This window comes from Macaca nemestrina, chromosome 10, assembly GCF_043159975.1.
Source record: "Macaca nemestrina isolate mMacNem1 chromosome 10, mMacNem.hap1, whole genome shotgun sequence".
Classification (NCBI taxonomy): Eukaryota; Metazoa; Chordata; class Mammalia; order Primates; family Cercopithecidae; genus Macaca; species Macaca nemestrina.
The window spans coordinates 21,183,835-21,210,845 of NC_092134.1; the positions used below are offsets into that span (position 1 = coordinate 21,183,835).

At 42.0% G+C, this 27,011-nt stretch overlaps 1 protein-coding gene across 2 annotated transcripts in view; it reads left to right on the forward strand.

The window, feature by feature from the left end:
• LOC105493389 (N-alpha-acetyltransferase 25, NatB auxiliary subunit) overlaps positions 1-27,011 on the forward strand; it is an 85,749-nt gene that overhangs the window by 32,476 nt on the left and 26,262 nt on the right. For both annotated transcript variants that reach the window (XM_011760983.3, XM_071071046.1), the window contains 8 exons: positions 1,320-1,431; positions 2,354-2,443; positions 5,994-6,163; positions 8,943-9,055; positions 16,511-16,718; positions 17,534-17,623; positions 23,279-23,459; positions 24,193-24,292. In XM_011760983.3, the coding sequence (XP_011759285.1) occupies positions 1,320-1,431; positions 2,354-2,443; positions 5,994-6,163; positions 8,943-9,055; positions 16,511-16,718; positions 17,534-17,623; positions 23,279-23,459; positions 24,193-24,292 (1,064 nt within the window). The remainder of the gene's footprint in view (positions 1-1,319; positions 1,432-2,353; positions 2,444-5,993; positions 6,164-8,942; positions 9,056-16,510; positions 16,719-17,533; positions 17,624-23,278; positions 23,460-24,192; positions 24,293-27,011) is intronic.

Consider the following 27,011-nt stretch of genomic DNA (forward strand, 5'->3'; position numbering starts at 1 on the left):
CACAGTGTGAATATAGAAATTTACTTAACAAGTTTTTGGTGCATATTTAGGCTACTCCCAAGAAACTTTTTTTTTTTTTTTTGAGACAGGGCTTTGCTCTGTTAGCCAGGCTAGAATGCAGTAGCACCATCACAGCTCACTGCAGCCTTGACCTCCGGGGTTTAAGTTATCCTTTCACTACAGCCTCCTAAATTGTTAGGACTCCAGGCGTATGCCACTAAACCTGGCCAATTTTTACATTTTTTGTAGAGGCAGGGTCTCACTATGTTGCCCAGGCTGGTCTTGAACTCCTGGGCTCAAGTGATCTGCCTGCTTCAGCCTCCCAAAGTGCTGGGATTACTACAGGTGTGACCTGTCATGCCTGGCCTTTTTTTTTTTTTTTTTTCCTTTTTTTTAAAACTAGATTATAGTTCTATGGATAGTTAAAATTTAGATTCTCAACAGGAAATTCATAATGTAATTTTTGGTATCCTTAATCTACTAAACAGTTGGGCAAATCTAATTTGGTCAGGACTATCATCCTAGTTTTTTTGTTTTCAGTTGTTTGGAAAGAGTTTGATTCATCTCCACTCTTTTTTTGTGTTCTTTCAACATCTCATCTTTCTTACCTCACGTCAGCCCAGCCCTATTTGATATTTTGGAACTGTATGGATGGGCAGCCTGTCTATGGACTAAATTTACTAGTCCCTAGATGCTGTTGGGATTTTATAAGTATATCCCATGTACTGTTAATAGATCTTCAACCCAATACATTGTGGAACCTATCATTTTACAAAGAAAATGATTATAAAAATTTACTGTCAGTAATGTACTTTTTTCTTTGAAGTAAAATAATCTTTAATAAGATAGTAGTAGTTTGTATGTAATAGTGGTCCCATTTTGTAAGAGAGTGAATTAAAAAATGTGACATTTAGGCCAGGCCCGGTAGCTCACAGCAGTAATCCCAGCACTTTAGGAGGCTGAGATGGGTGGATCACCTGAGGTCAGGAGTTTAAGACCAGCCTCGCCAACATGGTGAAACCCTGTCTCTACTAAAAAATACAAAAATCAGCCAGGCGTGGTGGCAGGTGCCTGTAATCCCAGCCACTTAGGAGGCTGAGACAGGAGAATCACTTGAACCCAGGAGGTGGAGGTTGCAGTGAGCCAAGATCATGCCATTGCACTCCAGCCTGGGTGACAAGAGTGAAACTCCATCTCAAAAAATAAAAATAAAAAAGGAAGAAAAGAAAATGTGACATTTTCCTTCTTGTGGTTGGACTCTATCTGGTAATTGTCAGAAATGAAACCAGCTTACCAACTTTTACAACTTTTGATTTTAGAGAAGTTGACAAGTGAGATTCAGAGTCGGGAAAATAAATGCATGGCTATGTACAAGAAGCTGAGCAGGTGGCCAGAGTGCAATGCCCTTTCCCGGCGCCTCTTACTAAAAAAGTAAGTAAAAGCTTTCTTTTATACCATTTGACTGTAGTGAGGCTTTAAGACCTCACTGTTGATTTTCTTGGTGTCTTGTGTTTTAAAGTTTCTGGGCATAAAGTTTTCTTATAGTAGTTGTGTCCTGCATGTTTGTAAAGGTTTGTAAGGAGCCTTCATCTTTCAGTAGAGTATTATAATGGTACTTGTAGTCTGGGCGTGGTGGCTCATGCCTGTAATCCCAGCACTTTGGGAGGCCGAGGCGGGCAGATCACTTGAGGTCAGGAGTTTGAGACCAGCCTGGCCAACGTGGCAAAACCCTGTCTTTACTAAAAATACAAAAATTAGTTAGTCGTGGTGGTGCGTGCCTGTAGTCCCAGCTCCTTGGGAGGCTGAGGCACAAGGATCACTTGAACCCAGGAGGTGGAGGTTGCAGTGAGCTGAGATCGTGCCACTGCACTCCAGCCTGAGTGACAGAGTGAGACTCCATCTCAAAAAGAAAAAAAAAGATACTTGTGATCATGGTGCTGAATTCTAGTTAGGGTTTAAGAATGAACACTGAAAATCATTAATTTCTCAAATTCAGTATTCCCCTGAAAGAGAGAGCCTTCATTCTTTGCTACAGCACTTCTCTCCCCTTCCCTCCATTTTGGAAGTGCTTATGTGGGGACTTGTCTGTTATGAATATTAGTTTTCTAGACCTGGTCATTTTATTGAGGGAAAGAGTAGCTTACTAGTCTTTACAAATACAAAGTAGTAGTACTTTGAAAATGCCTCTGGAATGCCTTTTAGAGTTGCAAAGGAAACATGGAGTGGGTGGGGGTGAGCCAACCTACTACATACTAAAATGTAACTTACAAAATAAATTGAATATCATGGTTCCTAAGGCAGATCTGTCACAATTTGAGTTTAATCCTGTGTGCATCATTCAATCTGATTTTAGCTCAGATGACTGGCAGTTCTATCTGACTTATTTCGATTCTGTCTTTCGACTGATTGAAGAGGCCTGGACTCCTCCTGCTGAAGGTGAACAGTAAGTTGTCTTCTTTCCTGAATTACAATGGCGCTTTTTAATATAGTGTAGTGAAAGGATTTCATTATAAGCCAATCGAATTCTCTTTTTCTGTCTCAATAAAGTATTCCTTTCAAAGTAAGAGATTTTTTCCTATTTTTTAAAGTATAAAATACACAAGTTCATTCTAAAAATCACGTTAGTGCCGAAATATGTGGTGTGCTAATTTCCACTTATCCTACCATTCCAGAAATAACTCTTTTTAACAGTTTGGTGCCTTTCTGCCAGATTTATTTTCATGTTTATGCTAAGATAATTATTCTTTTTCTTTTACTCTTTTTTTGTTTTTGAGACGGAGATTGACTCTTGTCACCCAGGCTGGAGTGCAATGGCATGATCTTGGCTCACTGCAACCTCTGCCTCCCAGATTCAAGCAGTTCTCCTGCCGCAGCCTTCCGAATAGCTGGGACTACAGGTGCCCGCCACCATGCCCAGCGAATTTTTGTATTTTTGGTAGAGACGGGGTTTCACTGTGTTGGCCAGGATGGTCTCGAACTCCTGACCTCAGGTGATCCACCCACCACCACATCTTAGCCTCCCAAACTGCTGGGATTATAGGCATGAGCCATTGCGCCCAGCTTAATTATCCTTATATAATATAAAAATGGGATTGTATTAGACATGATTTGCAACCTGTTATTTTCTGCCTTAAAATATTTCTTGAACATCTTTCATTTCTGGTACATATAGATCTCTTTCATTTTTTTTTTTCCCCAGCAGCTTAGGAGTACTCCAGATGTACCATAATTCATTTAGCCTTTTCCCTATTGATGATACTTGGATTTTTGAAGATCTTTTTTTTTCCTTTGTCCTTTTGTTATTGGCTATCGTAGGCAGTACTACAATAAAATTTTTTTTTCCTTTTTTTTTTTTTTTTGGAGACGGAATCTCGCTCTGTCACCCAAGCTGGAGTGCAGTGGCCGGATCTCAGCTCACTGCAAGCTCCGCCTCCCGGGTTTACGCCATTCTCCTGCCTCAGCCTCCGGAGTAGCTGGGACTACAGGCGCCCGCCACCTCGCCCGGCTAGTTTTTTTGTATTTTTTAGTAGAGACGGGGTTTCACCGTGTTAGCCAGGATGGTCTCGATCTCCTGACCTCGTGATCCGCCCGTCTCGGCCTCCCAAAGTGCTGGGATTACAGGCTTGAGCCACCGCGCCCGGCTTTTTTTCCTTTTTATAGGCATCTAGAGGTAAATGAATAAATGGCATCTTTTAAAAAATCAATACAGAAGTAAGATTCAAGATGACAGTTATGAGCTGATGCTTGCTTCATAATATTAACTACATTACCTAATTTTTCTTAGTTTTCATTCTTTTTTTTTTTTTTTTTTTTGAGACGGAATCTCTCTCTGTTGCCTAGGCTGGAGTGCAGTGGTGCAATCTCGGCTCACTACAACCTCTGCCTGCCAGGTTCAAACAATTCTCCTGCCTCAGCCTCCCAAGTAGCTGGGACTACAGGCGCTCCCCACCACACCTGGCTAATATTTTTTGTATTTTTAGTAGAGACAGGTTTCACCATGCTGGCCAGACTGGTCTTGAACTCCTGACCTCATGATCCGCCGCCTCGGCCTCCCAAAGTGCTGGGATTACAGGCGTGAGCCACCACACCCAGCTTCAGCTTTCTTTTTTTTTTTTTTTTTGAGACGGAGTCTCGCTCTGTCCTCCAGGCTGGAGTGCAGTGGCCGGATCTCAGCTCACTGCAAGCTCCGCCTCCCAGGTTCACGCCATTCTCCTGCCTCAGCCTCCCGAGTAGCTGGGACTACAGGCGCCCGCCGCCTCGCCCGGCTAGTTTTTTGTATTTTTTAGTAGAGACGGGGTTTCACCGTGTTAGCCAGGATGGTCTCGATCTCCTGACCTCGTGATCCGCCTGTCTCGGCCTCCCAAAGTGCTGGGATTACAGGCTTGAGCCACCGCGCCCAGCTCCAGCTTCAGCTTTCATTCTTAAAGCGGTAAAATGTACAAGACCCCATTCAAAAATATATGTGTGTGTGTATTTAATTTTTAATTTTCGTTTTTTTTGAGACAGTCTCACTCTGTCACCTAGACTGGAGTGCAGTGGTGTGATCTTGGCTCACTGCAACCTCTGACTCCTGGGCTTAAGTGATCCTTTTGCTTCAGTCCCCAAAGTAGCTGGGACTACAGGCATGAACCACCACACCTGCCTAATTTTTGTATTTTTTTAGAGATGGGGTTTCACCATGTTGCCCAGGCTGATCTTGAACTCGTAAGCTCAAGTGAGCCACCCTCCTTGGCCTCCCATACAAGTGTGAGCCACCATGCCTGGCCTTTTTTTTTTTTTTTTTTTTGAGATGGGGTCTTGCTCTGACACCCAGTCTGGAGTGCAGTTGTGTGATATTGCCTTCCACTGTAATCTCTGCCTCCCAGGCACAAGTGATCATCCCACAGCAGCCTTCCAAGTAGCTGAGACTGCAGGTGTGCACCACCACAATTGGCTAAGTTTAAAATTTTTTGTAGAGATGGGATCTCCATGCATTGCCTAGGCTGGTCTCAAACTCATGGGCCCAAGCAGTCCTCCCACCTCAGCATCCCAAAGGGCTGGAATTTCAAGTGTGAGCCACCACACCCAGCCTTATATTTTTATTAGGCAATATTTTTTCTTTTTTCTTTTTCTTTTTTTTTTGAGATGGAGTCTCGCTCTGTCATCTAGGCTGGAGTGCATTGGCGTGATCTTGGCTCTCTGCAACCTCTCCCTCCCGGGTTCAAGTGATTCTCCTGCCTCACCCTTCTGAGTAGCTGGGACTACAGGTGCATGCCACCACGCCTGGCTAATTTTTTGTACTTTTAGTAGAGATGGGGTTTCACCATGTTGGCCAGGCTGGTCTCGAACTCCTGACCTCACGTGATCCGCCCACTTTGGGCTCCCAAAGTGCTGGGATTACAGGTGTGGGCCACCATGCCCGGCCAGGCAATATTTCATATAGACAAAATTATTCATTCTTTTTTTTTTTTTTTTTTTTTTTTTTTTTTTGAGACAGAGTCTCGCTTAGTCACCCAGGCTGGTGTGCAGTGGCGCGATCTCGGCTCACTGCAAGCTCCGCCTCCCGGGTTCACGCCATTCTCCTGCCTCAGCCTCCCGAGTAGCTGGGACTACAGGCGCCCGCCGCCTCGCCTGGCTAATTTTTTGCATTTTTAGTAGAGACGGGGTTTCACAGTGTTAGCCAGGATGGTCTCGATCTCCTGACCTTGTGATCCGCCCGCCTCGGCCTCCCAAAGTGCTGGGATTACAGGCGTGAGCCACCACGCCCGGCCTATTCATTCTTTTTTAAAAAAGGTTAAGTTATGCCGCAGTAATCAAATGCCAAAATTGAAAGTAATCTTATAACATGTTATCTGTTAGAATATGTTCATAGTTCTCTTTTATTCCTTTTTCTATTATTTTATAATTATCAAAGTTTTTTTTTTTTTTTTTTTTTTAATGAGTTTGGCTTGACTTTAAGCTTTGGGAAGGATGATAGAGGCAATAAAATACCTCTTTCACGTGCTTCTCCTCAGCTCTTTAGAAGGAGAAGTACATTATTCTGCAGAAGAAGCTGTGAAGTTTATAGAAGATCGGATAACGGAAGAATCTAAAAGTTCTCGCCATCTCCGAGGACCACATCTAGCTAAATTGGAGCTGATTAGGCGTTTACGAAGTCAAGGTTGTAACGATGAGTACAAACTGGGTAAGAAACCATATGATATCTGGGAACCCTGGAGAATGCCCTTAATACCCAAGTGCTATATACGTTATTTGAGATCTACACTGGATAGAGTCATGTTTGGGAAGCAGATGTCTTCATAGCCTGAAAATATTTGCTAATGAATGGATCACTTATAAAATTAGTCCTTTATCATATATTCATCTTGGCTTAACATTAACTTATCTCCCTGTTCCGTCAGAGTCTTTGTCAGGCATTCTGTTGCTGACCCAACAATAAAGTCAAAATCAACTGGTTGCGGTGGCTCACACCTGTAATCCCAGCACTTTGAGAGGCTGTTGTGGGTGGATTGCTTGAGCTCAGGAGTTGGAGATCAGCTGGGGCAACATAGTGAAACCCTGTCTACAAAAAATACAAAAAAAATTAGTTGGGCATAGTGGTGCACATCTGTAGTTTTAGCTACTCAGGAGGCTGAGGCAGGAGAATCTCTTGAGCCCAGGAGGCAGAGGTTATAGTGGTCCGAGATCACGCCTTCACTCCAGCCTGGGTGACACAGCCAGAAATTGTCTCAAAAATTTAGTTATAAAAAATGAAAAAACCTGGCTGGGCGCAGTGGCTCACACCTGTAATCCTAGCACATTGGGAGGCCAAGGTGGGCGGAACACTTGAGCTCAGGAGTTCGAGACCAGCCTGGGCAACATGGCCGTAACCCTGTTTCTGCTAAAAATACAAAAAATTGGCTGGGCGCAGTGGCTCATGCCTGTAATCCCAGCACTTTGGGAGGCCGAGGTGAGTGGATCACCTGAGGTCAGGTGTTCAAGACCTGCCTGGCCAACTTGGTGAAACACTGTCTGTACTAAAAGTACAAAAAATTAGCCAGGCGCGGTGGCACACGCCTGTAGTTACAGCTACTTGGGAGGCTGAGGCAGGAGAATTGCTTGAACCTGGGAGGTGGAGGTTGTGAGCTGAGATCGTGCTGCTGCGCTCCAGCCTGGGTGACAGTGAGAGTCCGTCTCAAAAAACAAACAAAAAACCAAAAAGTTATCTGGGCGTGTTGGCGTGTGCCTGTGTCCCAGCTACTTGGGAGGTTGAGACACGAGAATCGCTTGAACCAAGAGATGGAGGTTGCAGTTAGCCAAGATCGTGCCACTGCACTCTGGCTTCAGCCTGGGTGACACAGTGAGACTCTGTCTTTAAAAAAAAAAAAAAATTAAAAACCCTGAAAAATAATAAAGTCAAAATAAATTTCAAAGTAAAATTGCCAGTTTTGGAAAAGTTTCATGAAGTGGATGAAAGGTTTCTTGAAAATCTGCTCGAAGCACTCAAAAAACTATTGACAAAAGAATATTTGGTGGAATTAGCAATTTGTAACTGAAGAGAAAATTTACTTGGATAATGACAAGATAGCGGAAAAGAATGACGTGGATAGTAAAGCATTGAGAGAATCCTTCAGGAAATTTGATGAAGCCTTTATATCTTTTTATAAAATGATTCTTTATGATCTTATTGCTCAATAAGTAAAGGATGTCATCATCGTACTAGTTCACAATTTTGCTGGAAAAATTACCACGTCCCTAAAGGAAAGCAGTAATTCTTTGCTCATACTATGAGTTTGCTTACGGGTTTTTATTTTATAATTATTTCTTTTGAGACAGTGTCTCCCTTTGTTGCCCAGGTCCCAGGTTGGAGTGTAGTGGTGCAATCTCCACTCACTGCAACCTCTGCCTCCTGGGTTCAAGTGATTCTCCTGCCTCAGCCTCCCAAGTAGCTGGAACTACAGGCAAGCGCCATCACATCTGGCTAATTTTTGTATTTTCAGTAGAGATGGGGTTTTGCCATGTTGCCCAGGCTGGTCTCAAACTCCTGGCCTCAAGTGATCTCCCCACCTTGGCCTCCCAAAGTGCTGGGATTACAGGCGTGAGCAACTGCACCTGGCCTAGCTTACAGTTTTTTTTTTTTTTTTTTTTTTGAGATGGAGTCTGTCTCTGTTGCCCAGGCTGGGGTGCAGTGGTGCAGTCTCGGCTCACTGCAACTTCCGCCTCCCGGGTTCAAGCAATTCTCCTGCCTCAGCCTCCCAAGTAGCTGGGATTACAGGTGCGTACCACCACACCCAGCTAATTTTATATTTTTTAGTCGAGATGAGTTTCTCCATATTGGCCAGGCTGGTCTCGATGATCTGCCCTCAGGTGATCCTGACTTCAGGTGATTTGCCCGCCTTGGCCTCCCAAAGTGCTGGCATTACAGGCATGAGCCACTGCACCCAGCCTATTTTATAATCTTTATTTTAATTTAAATTTTGAATGGAGTCTTGCTCTGTTGCCCAGGCTGGAATACAGTGGCATGATCTTGGCTCACTGCAATCTCCACCTTCTGGGTTCAAGTGATCCTTTGCCTTATCCTCTCGAGCAGCTGGGATTACAAGCGTGCACTATCACACCTGGCCAATTTTTGTACTTTTAGTAGAGATGGGGTTTCACTATGTTGTCAGGCTGGTCTTGAACTCCTGACTTCAAGGGATTGCCCGCCTTGGTCTTCCAAAGTGTGGGATTACAGGTGTGAGCCACTGCATCCAGCCCATTTTTTTATTGTTTAAAGACTAGTCAGGTGCAGTGGTGAAAAGGGGGAAAGAGTAGGACAGTGAGTTCAGTCTGTAACTGAACAAGCAGTTGAGATAACCCACTATCTTGGGACCAGCCTCAAGCAAAATTTTGTTTTAATTGAGTGTTTTCAAATTAGATTCTCACTTAAATAGAAAATGCTTCTGTTCATGAGTAATAAAGTGATTTTGTTTCCCGTCGCCCAGGTGATCCAGAAGAATTAATGTTCCAATATTTTAAAAAGTTTGGCGATAAACCTTGTTGTTTTACAGACCTTAAGGTGTTTGTTGACCTCTTACCTGCTACACAGTGTACAAAAGTAAGTACTATACAGTTTAGAAGTTTGTTGGGTGCCTCTATTTGTTGAAACACAGAGTTTAAATGTTTGGGTTTCTTTTCTAAAATGTGTGGAGCTGATAATCATGAGATAAATGATAACTGCCCTGTCAGGCTAAGTACTCTATGTGTTACAACATTGAAGGCATAATTTCTGGTTAAGTCACAATGGGAGTAAAGCCCTAACAGATGGTGGATTCTCCTTTTTTTGACTGTTTTATTTTGAGATAATTAAGGATTTACATGTAGTTAGAAGAAATAACACATCTCATATATCTTTTATCTGTTTTGTCCCAATGGCAACATCTTGCACAATTATAGTGTAATATAATTAGGAAATTGACATTCCTCTCTTCTGTTGAACTTATTCAGTTTTTGCCAGTTTTGCATACACTGATTTTTATGTGTTTGGGTGTTATGTGTGGATTTAGTGCAGTATGTGGTACGTATGGGTGTGTGTCAAGATACAGAACAGTCCCACCACCACCAGAATCCCACATGCTACCGTTTAATAACAATAGCCACCCCACCATCTCTATCTCTGGGCAGCTACTATGTTTTCTGTCTTTATAATTTTGTCATTTTATGAATATGAAGTACAGCCAGGTGCGGTGGCACGTGCCTGTAGTCCCCGGCTATTTGGGAGACTGAGGCAGCAGGATTGCTTGAGCATAGGAGTTTGAGGCTGCAGTGAGCTGTAATCATGCCACTGCACTCCATCCTGAGTGACAGAGTGAGACTCTGTCTCTTTTTTTTTTTTTTTTTTTTTTTTTGAGACTGAGTCTGGCTCTGTCGCCCAGGCTGGAGTGCAGTGGCCGGATCTCAGCTCACTGCAAGCTCCGCCTCCCGGGTTTACGCCATTCTCCTGCCTCAGCCTCCGGAGTAGCTGGGACCACAGGTGCCCGCCACCTCGCCCGGCTAGTTTTTTGTATTTTTTAGTAGAGACGGGGTTTCACCGTGTTAGCCAGGATGGTCTCGATCTCCTGACCTTGTGATCCGCCCTTCTCAGCCTCCCAAAGTGCTGGGATTACAGGCTTGAGCCACCGCGCCCGGCAGAGACTCTGTCTCTTAAAAAAAGAAAAAAAGAGGCTGGGCGCAGTGGCTTACGCCTGTAATCCCAGCACTTTGGGAGGCTGAGGTGTGTGGATCACCTGAGGTCAGGAGTTCGAGACCAGCCTGGCCAATAATGGTGAAACCTTCTCTCTACTAAAAATACAAAAAATTAGCCAGGTGTGGTGATGAGCACCTGTAGACCCAGCTACTTGGGAGGCTTGAGGCAGGAGAATTGCTTGAACCCAGAAGGCAGAAGTTGCAGTGATCTGAGATCACAGCAACCACATGGTTGACTCTCCAGGAATTTATGCTGAGTGCAATAAGCCAATCTCAGAAGTTACTCATAGTATGATTCCGTTTATTTAATTTTTTTTTTTTTTTTTTGAGACAGGGTCTCACTCTGTGGCCCAGGCTCATTGCAACCTCCGCCTCCTGGGTTCCAGGGATTCTCATGCCTCAGCCTCCTGAGTAGCTGGGACTACAGGCACATGCCACCATGCCCGGCTAATTTTTGTATTTTTAGTTAGAGACAGGGTTTTGCCATGTTTGCCAGGCTGGTCTCAAACTCCCGACCTCAAGTGGTCCACCCGCCTCAGCCTTTCAAATTGTTGATAGTACAGGTGTGAGCCAGTGTGCCTGGATTTTTTTTTTTTTTTAACTTTTGAGAATTGGGCAACACTTTATTCTATAAAATAGAACAAGTGTTCCCTACTGTTGAGTTTGCAGAGTTCTTCATATATCCTAGATACAAGTTCTTTCGGATATGTGGTTTCAAATGTATTCATTATCTTCATGAAATTCTGCAGTACAAAGTTTGCATTTTGAAGTCTAGTGGGCTCTCCTTTTAATGTCTTCTTTGTTTCTTTGTTTCTTTCTTTTTTTTTTTCTTGAGACGGATTCTTGCTCTCACTCTGTCGCCCAGGGTGGAATGTTGTGGCACGATCTCTGCTTACTGCAACCTCTGCCTCCTGGTTCAAGGGATTCTCCTGCCTCAGCCTTCCAAGTAGCTGGGATTACTGGTGTGCTACCATGCCTGGATGATTTTTGTATTTTTGGTAGAGATGGGGTTTCACCATGTGGGCCAGGCTGGGAAGATTGGAAGTCTTTCTGTGACAGGGCTGCCACCATCCATTCTCCCAGAAAACTTTCTGTTGTCCCCGTGTGGAATGGATGAAGTGCACTGGAAGCACAGTAGATATAATTAGAGTATTTTTTTAGTGACCACATTTTTAGTCCATGAAGGTTCAATACTTTGACAGACCTGGGGTTACACATTTGGGGCAGATAGAGCAGTGTATTCCCCAACTGATAAGTAACCAGTGGTCTCGGGTTCTGAAATGACTGCTGCCATTCACATTGGTTTAGTAAAGCTCTGTTTGAGTTGCTGTGGTTATAGGGCTCAGGCCAAGCCTGGAAGTTTCTGGATAAATTGTAACACATTCAGAAAGGAAAGTTATGGGTTATAGGAGGATTTAAAAGCATATAAGAGGGAAAAATGGTTGAGTGGAGGAGAGGTTTGGTCTGTCAAGGACAGAGTGATATTGCTGTTCACTTATTTGAAAAGCTGTATTTAGAAGGGGGAGGAGAACAAGGACCAGCAAGAAGTTCTACAGGGAGCTCAGAATTTGACTCACTGAGAAAAAGATCTTTCTTAGTAGTGAGAATTCTCTCGAATACTGTGTGGGAGCTTCATGTTACTGGAGGGATTGAAGTGGAATGTAGATAAACCATGTGGGAGGGATTCATTCAGTAAGTGTCGAGCATATTGTGTGCTAAGCCCTAAGATAAGAAATAACTGATCTTGTCTTACAGTGCTTATTGTTTTGCTAGTTGAATCATCAAATGGTGGGGCTGCATTAGAGGAACACTTGCTGCTTTTAGCTGAGATTCATAAAGGTTTGCTACCATGAATCTAGTACCAGTAACCTTTTCTGTACAGCTCTACTTCATTGGTATGTTTGAGAATCTTAGGTCATCTCATGTGATCCCACATAGTAAGAATCATCTATTCAGATGACCCTTACTAGAATTCTAGCAGTGATAAGCTCTAGTCACTATTCTGTGAGAATAAGGATTTAAAGCTGTTACATTGAGTTTATAGTCCTAGTCTATGTAAATTTTACTTGAGAGAGGTAATTTTGCTGCCACTTTTTGACTGTAGAATGACTTCAGTAGGTAAATATCCTGTCACTCAGCAAGTATGTTTGTCAGAGGATTACGAACTGTCCAAGTCAAGCTGAGAATTGTTGTCCTAATGAATTATGAACCAAATCTTTTTAAAGTCTGACTAGCCCCTAAGAGTGAGCCAGTGAGTTCAGTTATCCTAAAGTGGCTTACCCTGGGTATGTTGTAATCTTTGTTTCCTTTGCTTTAGAGTTTTAGCTAAACAACAAAATGATTCTAGTTTTTTTTTTTTTTTTTTGAGACGGAGTCTCGCTCTGTTGCCCAGGATGGAGTACAGTGGCATGATCTTGGCTCACTGCAACCTCCACCTCCTGGGCTCAAGTGATTCTCCTGCCTCAGCCTCCCTAGTAGCTGAAATTATAGGTGTCCGTCACCATGCCTGGCTAATTTTTTTTTTTTGAGACAGTTTAGCTCTTGTCGCCCAGGCTGGAGTACTATGGCGCAATCTTAACTCACTGTAACCTCTGCCTCCTGAGTTCCAGTGATTCTCCTGCCTCAGCCTCCCGAGTAACTGGGATTACAGGCGCCCGCCATCATGTCCAGCTAATTTTTTTTGTATTTTTAGTAGAGATGGAGTTTCATCATGTTGGCCAGGCTGGTCTTGAACTCCTGGCCTCAAGTGATTTGCCCACCTTGGCCTCCCAAAGTGCTGGGATTACAGACCTGAGCCACTGCACCCAGCCTAATTTTTGTGTTTTTAGTAGTGATGGGGTTTCACCATGTTGGCCAGACTGGTCTCGAACTCTTGACCTCAAGTGATCCACCCACCTCGGCCTCCCAAAGTGTTGGGATTACAGGCCCGAGCCACCGCGCCCGACTGCTTCTAGTTTTTATTTTTTATTTTATTTTATTTTTTGAGACGAGTTTCGCTCTTGTTGCCCAGGCTAGGGTGCAATGGTGCCATCTCGGCTCACTGCAAGCTCTGCCTCCCAGGTTCAAGCAGTTTTCCTGCCTAAGCTGCCCGAGTAGCTGGGATTACAGGCATGCACCACCATGCCTGGCTAATTTTGTATTTTTAGTAGAGACGGGGTTTCTCCATGTTGGTGAGGCTGGTCTCGAACGCCCGACCTCAAGTGATCCACCCGCCTCAGCCTCCCAATGCTGGGATTACAGGCGTGAGCCACTGTGCCTGGCCTCAGCGATTCTAGTTTTAAAGGAAATATTTTACACAGCAGTAAAACTGTACAGACTAAAGAATGAGCAGATTGTTTTTTAACAAAACCTTGTCAGGAAGATTTTTCTTTAGCATCCACTAAAGAAGGCCGCAATAAACCTAACTAATACATAAAATGGCTTGCAAGGTTAGAAGAACTGGCAGTAGAAACTATACAAGCATTTAATCAAAAACATGAAAATAATGGCTAGGCATGGTGGCTCATGTCTGCAATCCCAGCACTTTGGGAGGCTGAGACAGGCGACTTGAGTTCAGGAGTTTGAGACCAGCCTGGCCAACATGGCAAAGCCCCGTGGCTACTAAAAATACAAAAATTAGCCGGGTGTGGTGGTGCATGCCTGTAGTCCCAGCTACTCTGATGGCTGAAGCAAGAGAATCGCTTGAACCCGGGAGGTGGAGGTTGCAGTGAGCCGGGATTGCACCACTGTACTCCAGCCTGGGCAACAGAGTGAGACTCTGTCTCAAAAACAACAACAAAAACATGAAAATCAGTGCTGCAGTTAGTTAAAAGTATGGAATATATATATCTGATCATAATGATTAAAATTAATAGAATTATAGGTAAATTGAAGCAAATTCATTACAGATGTGAAACTGCAGGATGAGTGGGATTTTGTTTTAATTTTTTTTTTCATTTGTATCAAAAAATTACATGTATTGGAGCTAGGCGCAGTGGCACGCACCTATCATCACAGCTACTCAGGAGGCTGAAGCAGGAGGATTGCTTGAGCCCAGGAATTCGAGTCCAGCCTGGACAACATAGTGAGACCCCTTCCCAAAAAAGGAAAAAGAAATACATGTGCTGTGTACAATTGAAAAAGTCAGATAGTATCACAAGGCTTGTGTTGAGAGGCAGTAGTCACTCTTTTTTTCCAGCTCAACAGATGCAAATCACTTTCAACTAAATTCTTTTGTTATTTTCCTCCATATTTTGAGATTATTTTCATATTTCCTCCATATTTCTATATTATTTCAATTTATTTTTATAGTTATAGTCTTAAACTATTGGTGCCCTTCTGTGGAAGGTGATTAGTTGTTTATAACAAATCAATTGCCCCCTTATATACTTAGGATAAAACATAAGATTCTGTTGTCTCTACCCTTCTCTTCACCAATGTAAGAAATGCTTTCCATTCCAAAATGCCTGTTTGCTACTATCTGTTTAGGAACTTACATATTTGTTTGATAGCATTCTGGGATATGGTTGGGAGTACGGGGTGGGAGCCTGAAATTATCACTGAATAAGCAAATTTCACTTTATTCCCCTGTTTTCAGCTATGACTGCTGTCTCTGACTCTTTCTCTGGTTCAGCGCATTACGGCTATAAAACCCAGGCTATTCTACTCACACTTAGAAATTCCGTCTGTGGACTTTGGGAGGGGCCTAACTTCTTAGAAATTTATATATTCTATTTTAGTCCCATCAGCACTTTAGCCTTTAGGGACACCTGGTGCCCTTAGTCTCTGAGTCTTCCAAGATTCTGTGACTAGAGTGCGCTTCCTGCTTATTGGGGTCTGCCTCATTGCGTACTGTTAGATTTCGGTGTTCTTGGCAACATAAGTTATTTCTTACCAACTGTTCTTGTATCTTTTGAATCTTGATGACTTTTATTTGCTGTCGTCTCTCATTTCTTCACATATTCTTTTTTTCTTCTCTTTTTTGAGACAGGGTCTCACTGTGTCACCCAGGCTGGAGTGTAATGGTGGGACGATGGCTCACTGCAGGTTCAAACTCCTGGGCTCAAGCCATCCTCCTGCCTCAGCCTCTTGAGTAGCTGGAACTACAGGCGTGCACCACTATGCCTGGCTGTGTGTTTTTTTATTTTATATTTTTAGTAGAGATGAGATCTCACTATGTGCCCAGGCTGATCTTGAACTCTTGAGCTCAAGTGATTCTCCCATCTCTGCCTCGCAAAGTGCTGGGCTTATAGGTGTGAGCCACAGCTCCCGGCCTCTTCACACATTCTTGATCTTTGTGGGTTTATTCTTTTTTTTTTTTTAATATGGAGTTTCACTCTTGTTGCCCAGGCTGGAGTGCAGTGGCGCAATCTTGGCTCACTGCAACCACCGCCTCCTGGGTTCAAGCGATTCTCCTTCCTGCCTCAGCATCCTGAGTAGCGGGGATTACAGGTGTGCGCCACCATGCCTGGCTAATTGTTTTGTGTATTTTTAGTAGAGATGGGGTTTCACCATGTTGGCCCAGCTGGTCTTGAACTCCTGGCCTGAAGTGATCTGCCCGCCTTCTCCTTCTAAAGTGCTGTGATTACAGACCTGAGCCACTGCACCCGACCTCTTCTTTTTATTCCTTACTGGCATCTTAATAGGATTTTAGAATTGAGAGGAAATAAGCATGTGTTTAATAAATAAATGACTAGAACTGGTATGTGGGTTTTATTTTGTAATTTGAATCCAAATTTAAAGGATGAAAAACATTTTAAGGCAAGATGTAACCATTGGGAGAAAACTGGATGAATGGTATATGGGATCTCTGTTATTTCTCATAGCTGAGCATGAATCTATAATTATAATAAGTTCAATTAAGAAAAATGTAGGGTCACTGACATGAGGTAAACAGTGTCTTTCCATGTATAACCTTTCCTTTCAGAATTTATCAGCATAATTACAGATTAAAATTTTAAAAATTGTTTGGTAATCTGCTCTTTTCTATAGTCTTCCTAATGTTCTCATTGCTGTAATATATATTATGTTAATATGCCATAAGTTGTGGAACATTTTCAGAATTATAAAAATCTTTCACTGCCTGTAGTACATGGTATTGACGAATACTTTTGGCCAGTAATGAATGAGTGTGCCAGTTTCATTGGAGCTTCACCAGTGTTGTATGCTGTCACAAATTTTTTTCATTTTAGCTATTTTGGTAGATAGAAAATGGTGTATGAAAGGAATTTTAGTTTTTGGGTTTTTTTCTTGATGTCTTTTTCTAGACCATTTCAATTTCTGTTAATTATGGCCTACTGAAGACTAGTTGTGTTTTGAGACCTTTGCTCCTTTTTTCCCCACTTTGCAGTTTATTAATCAGTTACTTGGAGTTGTTCCTTTGTCGACACCAACAGAGGATAAGCTGGCACTGCCTGCTGACATCAGAGCTCTGCAGCAACATTTGTGTGTGGTGCAGCTGACGAGGTTACTTGGCTTGTACCACACCATGGATAAAAATCAGAAATTGAGTGTGGTCAGAGAATTGATGTTAAGGTACCAGCATGGACTGGAATTTGGTGAGCAACCATTCAAAATGTGCAGTAGTTCCCTGATCTACGCTAAGACTTAGAAGTCAGTTTTTTAATCACCTGTAGCACCCTGTTTTAATGAGTTTTGTAAGGAGACTATTTTGTCTGGGAAGACCATCTAAGTAATATGATGTAAAGCCTTTCTTAAGCCTGGAGTTTTAAATAATTTGGATTGGCTTTCAGTTGTCTATGTTCTTGATCTGATGAGCTAACTTTTTATTAGATTGGGGCTCATATAGATTGCATAGTTTATAATTATCACATTTTCTGCTTGTAGGCCTAAGTATTCTTAATATACAGACTGTAAGTGAACAAAAGGAATATTGTAAATTGTAAGATAAATATTTAGTTTAGAAATAGATGATCTTCAGATAGGTGTGGCTTTTGCTAGATATATGTGATAGACACATAATTGTCTGACTATAAGATGTCAGTATTTATCTGTAATCTAAAGAATTAGATGAAGTGAGGAGCATATTGTGAATTTAGTTATACATGGCACTTGGCTTATGTTCTTTTCTTCACTTCGACCTCCTTCAAATCTTCCTTTTCTCCCTTTGGGACCATCATAGATACCACCTCTGCTCTGGAACCCTACCTTCTGTTCCAGCCGAGTGTGGTTTCACCTTCTTTTGAACCCTTTGATTCATGGTTCATATTTTTCTCCTGATACTTATCTTGTTCTTAATTTTCTTTTACCTTTCCTCTATTCCCTCCTGTCACTTTCCTGCTTTTAAAAACTCCTATGGGGTCAGTAATAGTTGAACAAACATTAAAATAGATATGATTTTTTTCCCCCGTAGGGAAAACCTGTTTGAAAACAGAATTGCAATTTTCTGACTATTACTGTCTCCTTGCTGTCCATGTGCTTATTGATGTATGGAGGGAAACAGGTAAGTAGCAGTGATTTCAGTTCAACTTTACTTTTTGCTTTTATTGATTATAAGTCCTGCATTCTTTTGTTAGACTGATTATACAATCCATAAATTTTATTTATGCTTTTAGGTTCTACTTTTCTTGATATTTCTAGGGTGCTTCCAGAAAAACCTGTTTTGGCCAGGTGCGATGGCTCCTGCCTGTAATCCTAGCACTTTGGGAGGCTGAGGCGGGTGGATCACCTCAGATCAGGAGTTCAAGACTAGCCTGGCCAACATGACGAAACTTCGTCTCTACTAAAAATACAAAAATTAGCTGGGCATTTTGGCGCATGCCTGTAGTCCCTGCTACTTGGGAGGCTGAGGCAGGAGAATTGCTTGAGCTTGGGAGGCGGAGGTTGCAGTGAGCCGAGACCGTGCCACTGCACTCCAGCCTGGGCAACAGAGCAAGATACCGTCTCACAACAACAACAACAACAAAAACTGTCTCCAATTTATCCCCTTGTAACCAGGATAATGTTAAATGAATGGATATCTGTTCTGTTTTTAAGTGTTTGTGAATAATAAGTAGTGACTATAAAAAAAATACTATGACAAAGCTACAAAAATTAAAATACAATGAAACTGACTAAGAAATACATGCACAGGCCTATGGAACAGAATATCTTTTATTCACTTCAAAAAATTTTATATACAGAAAAATGCATTCTTTCTGGAATGTAGTCTGTCTCATTTAGGATAAAAATATAAGACGTGGTAAAGGAAGCATCGTGAGTGATTGGGGAAGAAAAGGATGATTCAGCAAATGGTATTGGGTTGCCTTTTCTTTAGGTCCCACACCCTGACATATTCTCTTATTAGCAGTTTTGGAGAAAAAATAACTTTAGGTGCTTATTGCATATTATTCATGAGAATTAAACTATAGAAGAAACAAAGGGCTGAAGAGGCAATGGTAAGCAAGATAAACACAACCTCTGCCCTCATGGATCATTTCACAGAGCTCTCAGTTTTGCTTGTTGTTGAGATGGAGTTTTGCTCTTGTTGCCCAGGCTGGAGTGCAGTGGCGTGATCTTAGCTCACTGCAACCTCCGCCACCTGGGTTCAAGCGATTCTCGTGCCTTAGCCTCAGAGTAGCTGGGATTACAGGCATGTACCACCACGCCCGGCTAGTTATTGTTTTGTTTGTTTGGTTTTTTTTTTTTTTGAGACGGAGTCTCGCTCTGTCACCCAGGCTGGAGTGCCGTGGTGCCATCTCAGCTCACTGCAAGCTCTGCCTCCTGGTGTCATGCCGTTCTCTTGCCTCAGCCTCCCAAGTAGCTGGGACTACAGGTGCCCGCCACCATGCCCGGCTAATTTTTTGTATTTTTAGTAGAGAGGGGGTTTCACCGTGTTAGCCAGGATGGTCTTGATCTCCTGACCTCGTGATCCGCCCATGTCGGCCTCCCAAAGTGCTGGGATTACAGGCGTGAACCACCGCACCCGGCCAGGTTTTGTATTTTAAATAGAGACGAGGTTTTGCCATGTTGGCCAGGCTGGTCTCAAACTCCTGACCTCAGGTGATCCGCCCACCTCAGCCTCCCAGAGTGCTGGGATTCAGGCCTGAGCCACCGCACCCGGCCTTATCATGCCATTCTTAAAATCCTTCAGACCTCAGGAAGCTGAGGCTTGAGCCCAGTAGTTCAAGGTTGTAGTGAGCTATGATCACACCATTACACTCCAGCCTGGGTGACAGAGCAGGACCCTGTCTCTAAAAAAATTTAAAAAGAAAAAAAATCCTTCAGAGGTACCCTGTTTTCCTGAAGATAAACGTCAAGTGTTTTAGGATATTTTATAATGCTATTTATAATCTGGCCTGTGTCCACATCTCCAGATTCTTAGGTATTTGTGGTCTTGAATCTGCTTTAAAATTTTTTTGCAACTATCACTTAACATCATGTTGCCTGTCTTTGAAATAACTTTCTTACCTCCCTCATCTAACTTTTACTCAAATGGTGCCTTTAACAAAGCCTGTCTTGATTTTAACTCCTTCACCACTGGGGATTTTATGCTCCTCTGAACTTCTGTAGAACATTGTATGTAACCATATGGTAGTGTGTTTTTTTTTTTCAGTTTGTTTTGAGATGGAGTCTCGCTCTGTTGCCCAGGCTGGAATGTAATGGCACGATGTTGGCTCACCGCAACATCGTCCTCCCGGGTTCAAGCGATTCTCCTGTCTCAGCCGCCCAAGTAGCTGTGATTATAGCACGTGCCACTATTCCTGGGTAATTTTTGTTTTTGTTTTTTGTTTTTGAGACAAAATCTCGCTCTGTTACCAGGCTGGAGTGCAGTGGCGCAATCTTGACTCACTGCAACCTCTCCCCTCCTGGGTTCAGGTGATTCTCCTGCCTCAGCCTCCCGAGTAGCTCGGACTACAGGCGCCCGCCACCACACCCGGCTAATTTTTTGTATTTTTAGCAGAGACGGAGTTTCACCATGTTGGCCAGGATGGCCTCCATCTCTTGACCTTGTGATCCACCCACCTTGGCCTCCAAAAGTGCTGGAATTACAGGCGCGAGCCACTGCGCCCAGCCTGATTTTTGTATTTTTAGTAGAGTTGGGGTTTCACCATGTTACTCAGACTGGTCTCAAACTCCTAACTCCGGTGATCTGTCCGCCTCGGCCTCCTAAAATGCTGGGATTACAGGCATGAGCCACCGAGCCCAGCCCATGTTACTTGTTACACTGTATTGTACCAAGGATGACAGTGAAATCCTTGTCATCAGGTAACTTGTTATTTGAGCCCCTAGATTCATGAGGCTGCATAGGGCAGCAAAAGTCATTTTTACATGAAAACATTAATGAACTGCTCACATAATTTGATCCCCACACAGATAGCCTTTCTTACTTATGCCTAGCATCTGTTCTCACCAATAGTGACTATGGCTTTGCTAGTCTCATATATTAATATTTTGAGCAAGATACGTGGCCATATGATAATAGTAACAACTGACAGTTGATTAGCAGGCATGTGAAAGTACTTTACACAAATTAAACAATTTTATTTTAGTTTATTTTTTTGAGATGGAGTCTCGCTCTGTCGCCTGGGCTGGAGTGCAATGGTGCAATCTTGGGTCACTGCAACCTCTGCCTCCCAGGTTCAAGCGATTCTCCTGCCTCAGCCTCCTGACTAGCTGGGATGACAGGCGCGCACCACCACACCTGGCTAATTATTGCATTTTTAGTAGAAACAGGGTTTCACCATGTTGGACAGGTTGGTCTTGGACTCCTGATGTCGTGATCCATCTGCCTCGGCCTCCCAAAGTGCTGGGATTACATGCATGAGCCACTGCGCCCGGCCAATTTAAACATTTTAACAATATAGTTACTATCACAGTTTTATAGATGAGAGAAGTGGAGGGCAGAGAGAAAAAAGGTAAAGTGTCCAAAATCCTGCAGTGCAGACAAATACATGGGAATCATTTGCAAAATGAAATTGTAGATCTTGTAAAGATGCAGGGCTTCTTAAAGTCAGTGAAAGGGATGATGATGAAGTATTCCAGTCACAGTCATAATCATTGTTCAAGGTGCACCTGGCAGAACTTAGAAATCAATAGAAAGTTGATGAGGGCATTTAAAGAGATTCATTTGAATTCAAAAGGATTGAGTGCTTCAGGAAGTTGATGTTCTTGAATATTTTTTTCTGAAAGGCTTTTTTTTTGAGACAGAGTTTCACACTGTAATCCAGGCTGGAGTGCAGTGGCACCGTAGTAGCGCTCTGTAGCCTCAACCTCCTGGGCTCAAGGGATCCTCCCACTTCAGCCTCCTGGGTAACTGGGAGTATAGGCACATGCCACCATGCCTGACTAGTTTTTGTATTATTTATTTATTTAGTTAATTTTAAATGTTTTTAAAATTATTTTTTATTTATTATTAAATTTTATTTTTATTTTGAGATGGAGTCTTACTCTGTCACCCAGGCTGGAGTGCTGTGGTGTGATCTCGGCTCACTACAACCTGTGTCTCCTGGGTTCCATCAGTTCTCCTGCCTCAGCCTCCTGAGTAGTTGGAATTATCCACCACGCCTGGCTAATTTTTGTATTTTTAGTAGAGAAGAGGTTTTACCATGTTGGCCAGGCTGGTCTCGAATTCCTGACCTGAGGTGATCTGCTTCCCTGGCCTCCCAGAGTCCTGGGATTACAGGTGTGAGCCACTGCGCCCAGCCAGTTTTTGTATTTTTTGTAGAGATGGGGTTTTGCCATGTTTCCCAGGCTGGTTTGAAACTCCTGGGCTCAAGCCATCTCCCTGCCTTGTCCTCCCAAACTGCTGGGATTACAGGCATGAGCTACTGTGCCCGGCCTACCTTTCTTTTCTTTTGGAAAACAGCATATAGAATATTACCTTAAAATCTTACTGTATGGTGCTTTCATTTTTGCTGTTGTTACTGACTGTAAAAGTAGCTTGTTCAAATTTTGGAAAGCAGTTTACTTAAAATCTCACCTTTTTGGACCTCAAAAGCACTCTATCACTTTTGCATTTTTTTCTTTTTTTTCTTTTCTATTCTTGAGACAAAGTTGCACTCTGCTGCCAAGGTTGGAGTGCAGCGGCATGATCACAGCTCATTGCAGCCTCAACCTCCTAGGGTGAAGCAGTCCTCCCAACCTCAACCTCCAGAGTAGCTGAAACCATAGGCAGTGTGCACCACCACATCTGGCTAATTTTTTAAAAAATGTTTTTAGTAGAGACGAGGTCTAGCTATGTTGTTCAGGCTGGTCTCAAACTTGTGGGCTCAAGTGATCCTCCCACCTCAGCTTCCCAAAGTGCTGGGAATATAGGCATGAGCCACCATGTCCAGCTAACAGTTTTTTTGTGTTTTTCTTCTCTCTCTCTTTGTGCATATTTTAAGAGTTGAGATCAACTCTTTGTACTAACTTGAATTTTCTCTCTCTGTGTTTTACTGAACATTATTGCACAAACATTTTCCTTTGTAATTAAAAAGTCTTCATTACTGTCAAGTAGTTATATGATGTTTCCATGTGTGGAAGTTACCATAATTTACCTAATCAGTCTCCCATCATTATATCACTAGATAGTACGATAACTATTTTTATATATAAAGCTTTATCTGTATTTCATAGTATTTTCTTTAGATGGATCCTAAAGAATAAGTTACTTAATCTTGAAGCCTACAGATACATGTACCTTTTGAAATTTCATAGACCAAAAAAAAAAAAATTTTAGTTTGATTATTAATGAGTAAATATTTTCAAACATCCTATTTGCCATTCTGTTAGTAGAATTACATATGGAAGAAAAATGATGTCTATAGAGAACATCTGTCTGGGGTTTCATAAAGGAAATCCTGCAGGGGCAAGATGCTGAGCTCCAGTTTTCCTTCAAAGTCCATGTCTTCCCAGAATCTGAGATTCTGTAACTTCCCCCCATAAGACCTGGCCACTTAAAATCTACATCATTTTTGCCATGGGTATGTTTAAGAATAGACTTAACTATTAAGGGACTCTCTATTTAGACAAAATTCTCTATTTTGGTTATAGATGTATATCTAAAATTTGTTCTCTGTCATTTAACTTCATTTATAGAGTGGGGGTGATGATGTCAATAAGGTTTTGTTTTTTGTTTTTGGGAAGCTTTCATTTGCTGTCAAGATCAGTGGATAATATTGTATTTTGGTTCTAGGTGATGAGACTGCTGTGTGGCAGGCCCTGACTTTGCTGGAAGAGGGATTAACCCATAGCCCTTCCAATGCTCAGTTCAAATTGCTGCTTGTTCGAATCTACTGTATGCTGGGTGCATTTGAACCAGTGGTGGATCTTTACTCCAGCCTTGATGCTAAGCATATCCAGCATGATACCATTGGGTTGGTAGTATATACTCTGAATAATGAGCAGCCAGCTACACCAGTGTGGGGTATACAGGACTCTAAGTTAGATTTTAAAGTTGATCCTGACATTAAGCCTTTTTGATTAAATAATAATCTGTTATGATTCATTGCAAAGCAGAAAGATTTTTATATCTCCCAGCATTTTGTAGTAATTTGAAAATTTGCACAATTTAGAAATGTAAGAGTTTTCCTCAGAGATAGCAAACATATATATATACACACACACACATACACTTTGAACCCTTATTCTTAGCACACATTATTTTGAAGTGTTCATTTCCGCTTTGCAGTTGAAGTTGACACTTGTACTTTATTGACCTCAACAAAGTTTGAATTTGTATTTTGGATTTGTATTTAGACTACTCTTTATTATTATGCTATTATCACTTAATGGCATTTTCTCTGTTGTCTGTGGTGCTGTTTTAGGAAGACAGCATTATGTTCTCTTAGACCTTTTATGTGCCATTAATCATCAGAGTGTAAGAAAGCCTAGTATAGAACTTTACGTCTCCCACAAAACTGAGTTAACTTTTTGCTTTTTTAAAAATTTTAACTTGTGAATTAGATCATTTCTGTGGGTGTATGTTTTAGTGTTTTCTTATGCCTAACTATTTTTTTGCCAAGTAATTTGAAGCGTAATATTTGTTACTTGAGGTAGGTAAGTAAGTATAACATGTCTTTTTTTTTTCCTTCTTTCCTTCTGATCTAGTTATCTTTTGACCCGATATGCTGAATCTCTAGGTCAGTATGCTGCTGCGTCCCAATCCTGTAACTTCGCACTCAGGTTTTTTCACTCCAACCAGAAAGATGTAAGTGAAAAACTATTTTTTAACGTGATCTTGCCTGCTGACTGCACACTGTTGAGGAGTGCGTCACCTCATGTCACAAGTACACGTGTTAAGGTGCACTATGCTGAACTAGCAAGTGCCCTTAGACCACAGCTTACTGTCCAAGGCTGGTAGGGAGAGGTAGAGAGTTATTTGTGTTTGTTAGAATGGGTGTGTTTGATAGATTCTTTGGAAAGTTGCATTTAAAACTGGTATTTAGTGAATGGGAAGTGTTATTCATCTTAGACCTGTCTTTTGATCTCTAAGAGACTTTTCCAAGGGTAAAAGAAACAGCCCATAAGCATTCATAGCCTGGGATGCCATTTAACATTCTGCAGTAGCAGCTGCTCTCCGTTACTTTTATTTAACTCTGAAATGTATGTTCATTGTGCTGTTTGCCAACAGTGAATGTACTTGTATTTTCTTAGAAAATTAAAAGGCATTCTAAGAAACTTAGGTGAATAATATGTTTTTTAAAGTAGAAATAAATAAAATAGAGCTTCTCTGTGCCATAATGAAAGGATGGGATTTGCACCATATTTTTCACTGCAAGCAGACTTGGGCTCTACTTGTTGGTTAAGCAGAAGTTTTTGTAGGAAAACCATATGGTCTGTACTCAGTCGACCAATTGTGAAAAACTGCCCAACATTGAATGTGGAGAAAAGGAATGTCTCCAGGGTGGTCACTGCCTACTTGGTTTTCACAGACTTCTAGGCCTCATCGCTTGAAGTTGGCTGTGCCAGCTATCTGCCCATAGCCTTCCATTCTCATGGTCTACCAGCAATTAAGGAACTAGCAAGGAAGCTAGTTTCTGGGGTTCTTCCTGGCAAACACTCATGAGGATTTTTTTTAAACCCTTTCGTTTTAGTATAACAGGTTAACTAATCTATCTTCCATCTAATTCTTTAAGGGTATGTTGTATTAAATAGAAGCATTTCTGAACATGGGATATAGGTTTGTTCTCAGTTTATGATAATTACGTTCTGACAAGTTTCAGGGAATGGCCTAGAGGGCTGGAGTAGCAAAAGGACAGCTCGGAGCAGATGGAAAGCAGCCTCTTGTGCTTAGATAATGAGCTGTGTACCATCAGTTGGTTCTTAGTCCTGTATCCCCTCCCCAAAGTGGTCCCCCTACCCCCTCCCAGTGATTGGTATCTCCGTTCAGACCTCATTTTGTGGCACGCCTCTGATCAGGGAGAGAAGAAAATGAGTATTAGTATCTGAGCATGTTGCTCAGAAGGTGTGCTGGCCTGGCTTAGTGGTCAGAAGGTCATCTCTAGGATGTTGGGTTTCTAAAATCTAGCATGGATGAACTATAAACCTATGAATTTTCATTGTGTATTCAAGTATCTGTACTTGACCTCCTGTTTTCAAGAAGTTTCATTAAAAAAAAAAATAGGATTGGTTTCCTCATCTCATTTATCCCCTCATTTCTGTATTTATAAGAGAGATTAAAGAAACATTTGATTTACTGAAGATTCCTTTTCAAAGGTTTGTTTCTCAAATAGCTTTGAGGTAGTGGGAGCAAATAAGGGATTCATTCCAGCCCGGTGGCTTTTCCTCTAGCTTTCAGTCATCCAGCATTCTAGAAGAACTGTATTACTCATGAAGATGTGGTCAATAAAGACACATTACTTTATATACATCAGACTTAGGCTTTAATTTTTTTTTCCCACAAATACTGTGTCTGAAGAGTTTTTTTGAAAGAAAACTCTAAAAATAAAATTACAGAAGTATTATAATATAGGCAAAGGAGACCCCTGGGAGCAATTTGAGGGGATGTGTCATCCTCAGTGTTTTTTTTTTGTATCTTTGTTTGATGTTTTGCTGATGGTTGTGTGTGGCAAAAGTGACTAATTCATCTGAATGTATGTGATGTTGAACCTGATAAAATCATAGCATTTTATTGATTAGAGACTAAGACACTTCAAATATATTTTGATTACTGCTAAGAAGATGGAGCTTATTTAATCTGCTGAAAGGAGAAAATCTTGAGGAGTCCTAGAGGCAAAAGAAAAATATGGTACAGGCTGGGCACAGTGGCTCACACCTGTAATCCAAGCACTGGGAGGCTGAGGCAGGTGGATCACCTGAGGTCAGGAGTTCAAGACCAGCCTGGCCAACGTGGTGAAACCCCATCTCTACTAAAAATACAAAAATTAGCCGGGCATAGTGGCAGGTGCCTGTAATCCCAGCTACTCGGCAGGCTGAGGCAGGAGAATTGCTTGATCTGGGAGGTGGAGGTTGCAGTGAGCTGATATTGTACCATTATACTCCAGCCTGGGTGACCAGAGAGAGACTCTGCCCCCCCGACCAAAAAAGAAAAACACAGTACAGCTAGGAACATGTAGCTTGACCTTAATGTTGAGTGCCAGATAGAGACTGTGATGTGAGCTGTTTCCTAAAGAAATCTAAGGCTAAGAAAGATTATGATTGTAGTGTCTTACTGTGTGTGTTCAACCTTGTGCTTAGAGTATTAGAAATATCTCTCTTCAAATCCAGAGTTCTGTACTCTGCGTCTTCTATTCTTGGTAGTTTTTGGGATCCCCGGATGCTTTTTCCTTGGGTGACTGATGCATTTCAATTCCCACCTAGCTCTTTGACAGAACACTTTTACTTAAATGGAAAATCTGGTGTTCTGCTTAGTAACATTTTGTGCTATGGGATTGAAAGTTGTATTTGGAAGGTCTGCACAGGGATTT